Source organism: Neovison vison, chromosome 10 (assembly GCF_020171115.1).
Source record: "Neovison vison isolate M4711 chromosome 10, ASM_NN_V1, whole genome shotgun sequence".
NCBI classification, from domain to species: domain Eukaryota; kingdom Metazoa; phylum Chordata; class Mammalia; order Carnivora; family Mustelidae; genus Neogale; species Neogale vison.
In genome coordinates, this window is record NC_058100.1 from 55,066,101 (window position 1) to 55,079,321 (window position 13,221).

Here is a 13,221-nt window from a genome sequence, read left to right on the forward strand (position 1 = left end):
AATGGGCACCTGGTTTCTATTGAGCACACATCCCACGGCCAACACTATGTCAGACTGTTCCCACGTATCATCTGTGGAAGTCCCTGGAATTGTCACAAGGGAGGCATCCCTTATGCTATACAGGCAGAGAGGATTGCCGACAACTGGCTCAAGCATAGGCAACGGCTAGAATTTGCTATTGTGTGTTCTGCACTTAAGTCCTGTTAAGCAAACGTGCTGGAAAGATAAAGCAACCACCCCATCCTTTCCTCTATGGTAAAAAGAGCTAATTCCTGCTCAGAAACCCAGTAGACAATTTTTTTAAAAATTGTATCTCTGAATCCTCATCGGTAGTTCCTCCCACTCAATAATTTCCCCGTTGAAGGCTGCTGCTTTAATTAGGGACTGTTCGCACATTAAAATGTTTGTTGAACCTTGAAAGGTGATAAATTACTCTGATTTGCAGTCTAATACTCAAGTCTAATTATTTTATGTGCGTTTTCATGTACTAATAGCATCTAATGAATTCAGTTAAATGGTAAAACCGCATTTACTGAGTGCCCACTATGTGTCTGGGCACTGTGATGGGCTGCGGAAATATAGAGGAGGTAAGGCTGAGTACTGACCCCACTGGGCTCAGAGCTTAGAGGGACATGACCTCTGATGCAGCGTAATGAGTACCCTACCGGAAACATGAGCCCAGGGCTCAGATAGCTCATGATAACTATGTTTCTCCATGGGAACCGGCTGACAGAGAAATGCAATCACAGATCCCCTCTAATATTCTAATAATTGATGAAACATTAGTGTTTTTCATGAGGGGTTGGGTACAACCATGCCATTCATTTTCAAATTATCTGGGACAAAAGTTATCAAATCTCTCTTCTCACAAATAACAATGTTTTCTTTCACACCCCCACCCCCATTATTATATCTTTAAAATAAAACATGAGGGGCTGGCCTGATGCCATCTGATTTCAGTCCTGCTCATTTGTTTGTCTGAAAAACTTTAAGCAGAGGCTCACCGAGCCCTTAATGAGAAAGCTCATTAAAAAGCCGTCTGAAAGGGGGAAACAAATTACATGCACGACACAGTCCCCTCTTTCCTCCTCATTTCCTTCTCCCCCTCCCAGGGTTAGAAATGACAAGGCGAAGTGAGTCATCAGGTCAAAACAAAGCTCTACGCAATGGGTCTGTCTTTACCTTGTTGCTTTGATGCCATTTATCTTGCTTCACTGCAGCACTAAAATGTTGCCCAGACAGCAGGAGGGCCTCTTGCATGTAATGGTGGCCTTGGTAAAGCCTTTGATTGTGTGTATTTGGGTGGAACTTGAGCTTGTAATTGGCGAGGCACACATTGTCTGATTTCCAAGCCTCTCCCTAGAAAGCTTGTTTATTCTTGGTAAAGGGGGAAGTTTCCTTCCTTCCAGGTTTGTCTGTGACTACCTGCTGAAGGTTTCCTCAGGAGGATTATTTCAAGGGGTCTTATTCAGGGCTGGCCCGGCTGCAGGGTCCCTCCCTAGCCTTCTCAAATCAGGAATTTTTTGAGCAAGGATAGACTTCCTGCCTCCTGGCTTGTAAGGAAGTGAGGGCAGTAACTGTCCACTGGGAGGGAGAAATGGGAGGTGGGGTTTTTTTCTTCCTTCTTGTCCTATCCTGGAGTTTTAAAAGGAAGGCCGCAAACACCAAACAATTCTTTCACACCTGGTAGCAAGGCACTGTTTGTAGGGAAAAGGAAATCCTTCCTGCCACCTTCTCTGTTGATTTCTATAATTTGCTGGGGTTGAAGCGCTTACAACGAAATACTTGCAACATGGCTCTTTCCTGTGCCGAGGTGGAGAGACTGACTCCTTTAAAGTCAGAAGACGAGGGTCCATCCCATACTCGCTGTTTGGCTCTTTTTAATTTTTTATTATCTTTTACTTTTTTTAAGTAGGCTCCACACCCAACTTGGGGATTGAACTCACCAGCCTGAGATCAGGAGTGGCATGCGCTCTCGACTGAACCAGCCAGGTGCCCCCCACTCCACTCAGCTGTTTGACTCTTGAGAAGTTTTTAAAACACCTCTAAACCAAAGCATCTATCATGTGCCAGGCCCTGTGCCAGGCACCGAGAATGCAAAAATGGAGAAGTCACTGACTCCGTCCTGAACCTGTTCGTAAGCTTCCGGGGGAACACACACCCATGAACGGTCCCAACACGATGCGATGTATGCTTTACTGGAGCTACGGAAGGGAGGCCAAGAAGACGAGAGAGATGGGGACTGGACGTCTGTGTTCCAGAGGTGGGGGAGGAGAGCAAGAAAGTGAGAGGTGGGGACGCTGTGGTGAGGGAGGTCTCCCAGATCCGAAGCTGGAGCAGGATTTTGAAGATGAAAAGAGAAAGAGAGTTGGAGAGAGAGGAAGTGACAGAGAGAAGGATGGTAGATAGAACCCTTGGTAGAAAGGGTAGAAAGGATGGAAAGTCCTCTGTCACAGGACATATCACCGGCAAGAGTGAGAAAGAGTAGGTTAAGTGGGAGGGAACGGGAGAGACTGGCTCCAAATGCTTCTGGGGGTTCATGACAATGAAGACTGATTGGCCTTCATCGGACTGATGGGCCATTGGTTGTGACTGTGGCACTTACTGGAAGATCCCAGAGGAGAGTGAACGGAAGGGAGAGCAAGGGAGCTGCCTTCTTTGCTGGGCTTGGAGATGAGTAAAGTGTTGGCTGGAGAGGGATAAGGGATGCAGGAAGGTCTTGGTTGTTTTCATCTGTAGTTGAAACTTGGGTGTGATTCTCTACCCCAGGGCAGGAGGCTGTGGAGAGGGAAGAGTTAAATTAAAGGCGAGAGATGGGATTAAATAGGGTTAATTCCTACCTTGTAGTCCTAAGGATTAAATGAGATCCCGCTAGGCCAACCCTTTCTGTAAAGAGATATACACAAGTGAAATATGATTATCCTGCTATTGAAATAAAACCTCCAAAGCCGTACAAGGCTGCTGAGTTTGGAGAATCTCCCTTATCTCCCTTATCACTTGGCGGCTCTGATAGGGCAATCACCCTCTCTATAGCCTTTTTGTGTGTATGCTGCTTTCCGCTTTCCTCTTGTCACCACTTTAGACCCAGAGCCCAAGAAAGAATGGAGCCCTCCTTGACATTTCTTCCTGCCAACAGCCCAGCTCGCCACTTCCCCTGGATCACAACAGGAAGCTGGGGGCTGATAAGTGAGAAGCATTAAAGGAGGGGCATGAGCCTTCTTATTGTTAGGAGGTGGGGCTCCCGTCCAGACCTCTTGGAAACTTGCTTTGTCAGTCCATCAGCTTTTCATCAGATAACCGTGGAGCCACCTGGGGGTATCTGGGCTCTGAAGTGGACAGTCCCCCCAAGGACACCAGAGCCTCCTTTTCCTTCTTCATTGATGGACTGCAAGTCCTACTAGGGCAGAGATTTTTGTCTGTTATGCTCACTGTTGTATGCTCAGAGACTAGAACAAGGTCTGACACATGGATGGCATCTAATAAGTATGTGTAAAGTGAATGAATTCACCCATTCATTCATCCTTGCATTGACTCAGTCAAAATGAGTAGGTCCTGTGAACCAACCCACCAAGCCCATCCTAGATAAAAAGATAAGTGACACTTGCTCCCATTTAAAAAAAGGTATATTCTGTGCCAGGCCCTTAACCTATTATAGTTCATATAATGACCATCACTTTACAAATGGGGACACTGAGACTCAGAAAGAAGCCCCTTGGGTAAGGAATATGGCCGGGAAGTGGTGAAGTTGGAATTCCTGACTGCCTCACTCCCAAACCTATGCCCTCTCTGCCCTCTACCTGCTTCTCTGGCCTCGTCTCTCAACATTCTCCAGCTCAAAAACCATCCTTTTAGCTCTAGCTGACCACTTAAAATTTCTTGAACGTGCCACATTCTCTCTCCTGCACTCCTTTGCCTGGAACTCACTTAGCTGTGCCTTCTGTCTGCCGAATTCTCCCTCCTCTTTCCTCTGGGAGGCTCTCTTGAAATGACACTCTCCAGCTGGGGTAGGTTGACGTCCCCCGGCGCTGTCCCAGTCCCCTTTGCAGCCCTCTGTCACAGGACATACCACTGGCATCTTTGATGCCTAATTAAATGTGCCTGGCTCCATCAGATGGTGAGAGGTTCAAGGGCAGGGACTGTCTTCGTAGTAGGGGCTGCCATTTAGATTGTGCTGCCCTGTATTCTGTTCCCTTGCTAAATTCTCAACCACCGCCTAAGCTGGGGATTACTATGCTTGTCTTCCATATGAGGATATAGAAACCCAGAGAGTGCATGCTCCCAGTAAGTAAGGAGCTAAATCTGGAATCATCATACACAGGTACATGAGATTTCAAGGCCCCAATTTTTTTCACTTTGCTGTACTAGCCTCAGAACCATCCATGATGCTCACAGCTCAGCTGCTGGGATAGAAAGACAGATGAATACTACCTGAACCATGAGATTAGCAAACGAATACAGGTTTATACAAAGTTCTCTGGGGAAAACATATGGAAGGGAAGAATTTGTTCTCTCTGGGGGAGGAGGGGTTGGAAAAGCTGCAAAAAGTTGCCAGCATGCTTGGGAACCTGTAAACTTGTCCATAATTATGATTTAAGGTGGAAAATAGATCCCTGCATCAAAGACTGGTGATAAGTTTTGGGGGCGACAACAGCCTGTGTCTAGGCCACCACTGGTTCCAAATCGTCCCATTGGGGTGCCAGGAATTTTGCCCAAATGGCTGCTGGTACCTGCTGAAGTGATGGCTGGTAAGCAGGCAACTAGGTCAGCACATTGTTTCATTAAAATCGTGTGTGTGTGTGTGTGTGTGTGTGTATCAAAACTACTTCACATAATCACAGGTGTAATTTCACATGCAATATTTTGAATTTAAATGAAATCGATAAATTTTCAAGCTTCTGGCTACACGGAATAGGGTAGTAACTCCTAATTCTGTGTTCTCCTGCTCCTGACTCTCAACTACTTGCATCCCCTAGAGCCTGCTGTCTCTGTATGCCCTCCTTCAGGGAATTCCTCTCTTTTCTAGGCTAGAATGACTGTAAAATTCCTATAAAATAAAGCTTAAGCCCACAAGCAAAGCATAGTTTTAAAATGTATCATACAAAAGCTTCTTTGTCTGCTCTGGAGGGGGCTGTGAGAGGAGGCAGAGTAGGTGGCTGGGTACCCGGATACTGATGTCATTGCCCAGCATCAGGCTTCAGGAGGCTTCTTGATGGCTCCATTTCCTAACCGTGTGGCCTTGGGCAAGTTACTTACTTCACCTCCTTAGACCTACATTCCTGATCCATTAGGAAATTATAGTATATCAATAGCATATCAATAATAGTATATCATTATACTATTGATACATTGATATTGATATACTATTGATGATAGTATATTTGATAATACTATTGATAATAGTATATCAATAACAGGACAATGGTGAGGACTCATGAAATAATGCAAAAGTACCTAGTGATTGGTTTGTAACATTACCAATAAGTATTAGCTGTAATGATAATAACTATTACTCTTACCCACGGCAGGATGAACCAATTTGGGTGACAGTGATTCGCAATCTATGAAGTGGTATGAAAATGCAATATATTATTATGATGGTGTCTAGTATTGACTGAATGCCAAAGAGCTTGGTAGAAAGAGAAGCAAGCAGGAAGTCAGGAAAGACAGATTTTTTTTTCTTTTTTTAAAAGATTTTATTTATTTATTTGAGAGAGAGAAAGAGCACTTGAGTGGGGCCAGGGGAAGGGCAGAGGGAGAGGGAGAGGGAGAAGCAGATTCCCCGCTGAGCAGGGAGCCTGATTCCAGGACCCTGAAATCATGACCTGAGCTGAAGGCAGATGCTTAACCGACTGAGTCACTCAGGCGCCCCAGGAGAGCCAGATCCCAAGGCTACTCTTGCCACTAACCCCACACTGTGACCTCAGGCTAGTCCCTCCCAGAGCCTCAGATTTCTGGCTTGTAAATGAAGCAGTTTGATTAGATTATCTTCAAGATCAATCCCTGCTCTGAAATTTTGTGATTCCATGAATGTTGGAGCAAATAAGTGACATAGCACAGCTTATAGAGCTCTTGGAATAGAGTGGAAGGTCCCTATGTACGATGTGTGTCAAGGGCCAAAGTCCCTCTCTGAGGCTGATAAAAGTTAACCCAAACTGCAACAGTCAGCAAGAGCCATCTGGGGGAATTCAGTGAAAAGGCAAAGTACTCCACCAACACCTCCAGAATCTTGGAGGACATCCCCGTGGCAGAAAGTAATAATTTATATCTATAATGGCAATACTAAAGTAGGCAGATGAAGGGTCAGATTATCCCTAGCAGCTGCATATTTAGGCAGGGAGGTGAGTCCAAGACTCTTAAAATGTTTTGGTTTTGTGCCTTGGGATAGTAATTTGTGGGAGCTCCTCCACTCAGCTCACAGGGCTGCTTGCTTTCTGCGTTGGCAATGTACCAAGCACCTGCTCTGGGCTGACATAGACATGGTGGTGAGCTTGGGCCACTGAGACACGGTCTCTGTTTTCGAGGAGCTGAGAAAGCATTGGATAAAGCATTCTGACTGTGGGGGAAACTTTTACCTTTTCAGCAAAGTCCTGCACAGTGCTAATGTTGTTTGTATATTGTTTGTCCATTGGTTCTGTGAAAATATAACTGATTACGTATTCAGCTCTGACTTGTTTCTCCACCCTTCACCCTCCAGCAGCTTCTGGATGCTCAGTATTATCTCTTCGTGGGAGCTGGACCAGAAGGAAGAGTCATCTGTTACACTTTTACTTCCTAGGGAGCCCCTCAAACTGGTCTGCAGAGTAGTTCTGGATTCTTTCCTTTTCTTCTCAGAGGCTGATCCATTCAGATATGGCTGCTTGGTGTCATTCTTCCCCAGGGCTCCAATTTTGTTCTTCCTGGCCACTCTTCCCCCTTATCCTCAATTAAAACAAAATAACCAGAAATGATAAGAAAAACTAGACATTATGGTGTGGTGGCAGCTCTTCGTTGATAGGCTAAATATTTCTTTTGCTACTATAGCAACTACCATTGAATGCCTTGTCACTTACCTTTGAGGCTCTTTGGAAATGTGCAAGTTATTTTACATATAAATGCTTAAAAACACCTCTTTTAGTTTAGATACCTTCATCTCCCTCCAAGATTCTTCTTAAAGGGACTTTTACTATTTTCTTTGGATACCATTAGATGTGGAAAATGCCGCATTGATAGATTTCCCCAAAACTCACTGATTTTCTATTCCCTGAGAATGACAAGGATATTATGAAAACCACAATAGAAAAAATTTCCATAAAAATACTAAATCAAAAATAGAAACTTGATGCTTAAAGATACTTCCAATTATCTGGAAATTTGATACTAGATAATTGAGTGCTCATTTAACAATTCGTAAGATAAACATGTATTAAGTGCCTAAAAGTGTTGCATGCACAAAGCACTTCAAACATAAAGGAGATTAAGAAATGGTTGTTACTCTCAAGGAGTTCAATTGAAAATTGTTTGCCTTATATCTTGTATAGATACCTAATATTTTACAATACATTTTCCATACATAACAACTCATTTCGTCCTCACACTTCATTTGTTTCACACTTCATTAACTTGAGATTTCTTGTTGCTTATTGTTATTGGCAACCAGAATGTTCATTTTGATTCCTGGCTTGATTTTCTGTGCCTAATCACTAAAAGTTCCCAAACCAGTTCATTGGAAACAAACTTTTTTTTGTCTTCTCACTTTCTAGTTCATGTTCCTCTTATGCCCGAGTTCTCTCCTGAGGGGGTCGAGGGCTAAAATGACTTTTCAGATTCTCTGGCCGTGACCTCTACTAAGCACCTGTGGTGGGGGCCTGCTTCTTGGATTCCTCTTTTACCTCAGCTTCTAGGCTATAATCTCAGAGGTTCATCACTCCTTCATGTTTGCTATTTTCCTTTCATTCCACCCGTGATCATTCCTTCCAGGTCATTCCTTTTGCTATCTTGGACTATTTTCCACCAAAAAATTGAAAGAATTTAGAAATTCGGGTATTGTGTTGTCCAACGCTTTCACTTTACAGAGGAGGAAGCTGGGGCCCACAGCCATCAGTTGTAATTCCAAAGCCACACAGATAGGTGGTAGAGCTCAGCTGGAACCTTAGAGGCTATGCTCTTTGACCAGATGTCTTTTAAGGACATTGAGGGTGCCCGGGTGGCTCAGTGGGTTAAACCTCTGCTTTCGGCTCAGGTCATAATCTCAGGGTCCTTGGATCAAGGCCCACATCAGGCTCTCTGCTCAGCAGGGAGCCTGCTTCTCTCTCTCTCTGCCTGCCTCTCTGCCTACTTGTGATCTCTCTCTCTGTCAAATAAATAGATAAAATCTTAAAAAAAAAAAAAAAAAAGACGTTGAGGTGTGTTTAAAAGCCAGCTGTCAAATGAAATATTCTTCCCAGAATTATCTGCTTCTCTTATCTTGCTAATATATAAACATTTGGTTACTGATGCAACAGAAATCTACCCCGTTTTATAATATTTCGCAGATTGTACTGTTATGCTTTTGCAGAGTGTACCTGTTCACCAAGGAATTAAGTAGTCATTGAGTCAATTATTGAGTGTTTAATATGTGCCAGGCATAATAGAGGCATCAAGAATATAAAAACCACCAGCTTTGGGCCTGCCTTTAACTGAAAGTATTCTTTGGATCTGAATACTAAAATCATTCAACGGTGGATTACTAGTAACTGTATAATTTTAGCGTAAATAGTTCCGGAAGTGTGAGAAAATTAGTAACAAGAATTGAACTCCAGCAAGGTGTTGATGCGGACATTGAGGCCTTTACCTGTGCATTTAGGATTTCTCAGTGCGGAGAACCTAAGAACCGCTATTTACATGCCATCAAGTGTGGTTTTTAAGTTTCCCAAATTGCTAGTAAAATACCAACCGAGTTTAATCTCGGCTGATCTATTCCTTTTGTTTTCTTTTCTCTCCAGCGAGCTCCAGCACCCAGAGGCGGGGCCCAAGGGGCTCAGACCCCAGCGCAGCACAGCGCCCTGCGGGTGGGGTGACCCAGGCCGCCGCCTGCCCGGGTCTGGTCGCGGCCCCGGGCGCCCCCCCCCACCCCCCCCCACTCTTCCGCGGTCCCAGGGGCCGGGGCGGGGCCGGCGCCGCGCTCCGCGCTTCCTGCCCCCTCGGGCCACGCCTCGCGCGCCGCTCTACTCCCGGCCATGGCGGCGGTGGCTCGAGGCCCGTGGCTGCCTCGGACGTGGCTCTGCAGGTGGGGCCTCGACTCTCCCCTGAGCCCCAAAAGGCAGCCGGGGGTCCCCCCGTAACCCGCCGCTTGCTCTGTGTTACAGGAGGGCGGGGCCGGGCTGTGGACGCCACTACCGCGCCGCGCTCTGCGCCGAGCTGAAGCAGCCCTTGGCCATCGAGGAGGTCGCCTCCCGCCCTGTCAGGCCTCATGAGGTAGGGTGGTGACGGGCCTATTCCCGGGAACCCCCCGACGCTCCCTTTCACTCTCCGCTCGGCCGCCACACACCCACCGCGGGCTTCGGTCCTGCATGGAGTTCCCAAGTGCTCAGCTAGGGGGCGACCGGGAGCCTGGAGGGCAACTCCGTGCGGGTCCGGAAGGGCCCTTTCGGGGTTCACAAAAAGGCCACCAGAGCTGAGGGAAGATTGCTCCCCCAAACTCAGATGTAGGCCTCTTGCGGAAGGCCCCAGAGCTGTTGCCTTAGAAACCGACAGTTCTGCTTTGCACACGACTTTGCATAACCCCTTGCAGGTTCTTGGTTTAATACACAGAAATGGACCCCGTCCTTGGCTTCCCCTTCAGTGTCAGCATTTAATGATCTGTCCTCCCTCCTCCCCCAGACCAGTCCGGTAACCTCTGTCCTATAGTTCTGAGTACGGGCCTTGTGCTCTCCTCTGGTGCAGTGTCCTGATTTGGGGTGAGATTAGTTTAGGATTGTGGGCATTTCCAGTGAAATGTGGAAGTCACTCTGGCCCTGCCCGGTGACCTCCCTGGTGACACAATGTCATCTCGAATGGAGAATGAGAACCTCTGACAAGGTGAAGCAAGTAGTGAGCCTCAGTGTTGGGGACCCCTGGTGAGAGAAGGCTCGTGGCTGCAGTCCTGATGTGTCAACTTCACTAGGGGGGTCCCTGCTGCGAAGTGGATTATTTGAATGAGCGTGTGATGGCAGCCGGTCTGCTTCCTGGGATTCATGTGCTGAAAGACATTTATTCTTGAATCATCCTTGAATCAAAGGTGGAGAGGCTTGAGGCCCTACATGGGCCATACATGTCAACCACTGGTGCGTCAAAGAGTCTGTTCTTTGCCCAGACTCTGCCTCCTAAGGAATTAGCTCATGGGAGTTGGGTCTCTTGTGAGTTTATTCGCCATCAACTCCTCATACTGTAGAATAGGGCCTGGCACATGGCAGACACTCAAAACATCGTTGAATGGATGCATTTTGTCCCTAGAAATGTCTTCTCACCAACATGGCTTCCTCTGTCCTAAATGAGAAATGTCAGTGATTCTCTCAGCCTTCATTTTCTCCTTTTTCTCGGTCCTGTTCTCAGCCTGTCAGCATCACCTGGGGCTTGCTAAAACAGATTGCTGGACTCTGTCCCCGGAGTGTCTGATTCCCTAGGTCGGGGTGAGGCCCAAGAATTTGAATGTTTCAGTAAGTTCCCAGGTGACACTGAAGCTGCTGGTTTGGGAACCAGATTTTGAGAACCACTGGCTTACCGAGTGAAAACGTGCTGGTTACACTGATGCAGGCCTGCCTCTGCTCTAGCATGGGCGTGAAGCATAGAAGCTGGGGATCTAGAATTGGCCTCCACAGTGACTGTTGATCCTCAGAACAGCTGGTCATGTTACTCTTCTGCTTAAAATCCTTTAATGGCTTCCCACTGTTCCTACTGTGAAGACCCAGAGCCTCAGTAAAGACTACACATCCTTAGATAGTGTGGTCCCTGCTCTGCAGCCCCATCTCTTTCTCCTCTTTGCGCTCTACACTCACTGGTTTTTCTTTTGTTCCCGTCACAGGGCCTTTGCGCATGCCATCATGTTTGGTTGTGTTAGCTGTTCTTAGTTCAAGTGTTCCTTTCTCAGAGACTTTTTTCCTGACTTCAACAAAAGGTTAAATCACCCTATTACGCATTTTCACAGCACCATATAGTGCTCTCTTTAACATTTTGTGTAGGAGTTGTAATTTAACACATAAATTATCACAATTACTTGGCTGATGTCTGTCTTCTCCCATCCAAGTACTAACCAGGCCCAACTATGCTTAGCTTTTGAGATCAGACTAGATGGAGTACATTCAGGTGGGATGGCTGTATACAGATATCAGATATCTACCATAATCTTAGCTCTGTAAGGCTCTGTAAAGGCAAGAACCTTGTGCATTTTGTCTCATGATTGCACTCGGGCACTTAATTCAGTACATGGCTTATAGCAGACATTCAGGAAGTATTTTGATGCAACTGAATGCACTTTGTCTCCATAGCCATGCACCACTCTGCTTTGCTGCTATCCCCTCCACCCCACACCACTTGCCTTTTTTTCCTAAAGATCCCGCTGAACAGGGAGCCCAACACAGGGCTTCATCCAATGACCCTGGGACCATGACCTGAGCTGAAGGCAGATGCCTAACTGACTGAGCCTCCCAGACACCTCCTGCCGCTATGTTTCCTTTGCAGGTCAGAGTTGATGTCCATTTCTGTGGAGTTAATTTTGCTGACATTTTGGTCTGCCGTGGTCAGTATCAGGAAAAGCCCCAACTTCCCTTCACACCGGGTGAGTATGGAGGGGCCAAGTGACTGCTCGGAAAAGAAGCAACAGAGTTTTCAGAACCGTGTGCTACTCAGGTGTAACGCTTGGTGCTGCTTGCCTCCTTGCTGTGATGCTTCATATATGTCAGTCACCCCTGATGAGAAGCACAAGATTGGGAGCCCCTTGACTGTGTCGCCCCTAGTTTTATCCCCCATCTTAACATTGCACCTGGTTGGTAGTAGATGCTCAATAAAGACATTAACAATGCATAAATGAACAAATGAATTTTTACATATCATGGAGTCCTCATTGGCCCTCGTCATTTCCCTTTATTCCTTGTGAGTGCCTCAGTATTGGTTTTTCACTGAAGGAGCACAGACATCTGTTTGCAGCTAAAACTCTCAGTTCTCACAAACACATTCCCAAAGAAATCTAATATCAGAGGATCAGAAAAAAGAAAAAGAGTTTATACATTTCTAGCAGTCACTGTCTGATTGTAATTATGCTCAATCTGATTACATTTAGATCCTGAAAATGTGGACAAATGACTGCTTTTTGTTGTTGAAATTTAGTTAAGGAGAAAGAAGTGTAGCTTATTGTGTATGTAGTATGTGTATATTTTATACAGACGTGTACTATTAAGGATACAGTGATTGCAAAATGGTTGCTCTGTTTTGGCCTTGGGGTGTTTGGTTGTGTCTCAGCGTTTGGAATCATTTTCCTCTGTTTGTATTATTTGCTGACATGCTGGATGGGGCGGGGGATGTCAGAATCAATTGAGTTACTCCTCTGGCAGCTCAAGTGGCAAATGTATGATCATTAAATTCAGAAATTTTGGAGGTGGAAGAGGAAAGAACAGACAACATCAGTTTATCCAAATTGAGCCAAGTACTGTATGAATAAATATAGTTCATGTCCTTGAGGGCCTCCTAGTTTTCAGAAACAGATCAATGCATATGGTGAACATTGTAATCGGAGTGCCGTAAGGACCCCAAGGGCCCAGTGAAGCAGGATCAGAAGTACTCGTGTACCTGTGTGATGCTTGGTGTTTTTTCCCATTCTTGAAATTTTCATTTGTCCGTTGGTAAGAATGGGATTGCTGTCGCTTTTCAGGTTCTGATCATGAAATCTTAAGTTCACTTTCCTGTGCTTTGGATGCAGTGTTCTTCCCCGAGTGGGGAGGGGTGTGTTGGGGTATGGTGGAGGGGTGGGGAGGGCACTTAAGCCCTCTCAGCTCTAGAAAGTGGATAGGATGGCCTGTTGGTCAGGCTTTTCTCGTCTCTGTGGTGCTGGGCTTTATAGATAACCTAGTGTTTAAACAATTTGTTTTAGGAATGGAGTTTTCTGGGACTGTACTGGAGATAGGCACCGATGTCAGCATAGTGAAGGAGGTGAGTGAGGTAAAATCGAGGGAATTGATGTATGTGTAGCCATGAGAAATGTGCTAACCTCATTTGTAGCCAAAGGGTCTTGCT

At 45.9% G+C, this 13,221-nt stretch overlaps 1 protein-coding gene across 2 annotated transcripts in view; it reads left to right on the forward strand.

The window, feature by feature from the left end:
• The first annotated feature begins 9,191 nt into the window (after positions 1–9,191).
• LOC122918650 (quinone oxidoreductase-like protein 2) overlaps positions 9,192–13,221 on the forward strand; it is a 29,023-nt gene continuing 24,993 nt past the window's right edge. For both annotated transcript variants that reach the window (XM_044267347.1, XM_044267348.1), the window contains exons 1-4: positions 9,192–9,244; positions 9,324–9,432; positions 11,674–11,770; positions 13,079–13,137. In XM_044267347.1, coding sequence (XP_044123282.1) covers positions 9,195–9,244; positions 9,324–9,432; positions 11,674–11,770; positions 13,079–13,137 — 315 coding nt within the window. In that variant the 5' untranslated portion in view covers positions 9,192–9,194. The remainder of the gene's footprint in view (positions 9,245–9,323; positions 9,433–11,673; positions 11,771–13,078; positions 13,138–13,221) is intronic.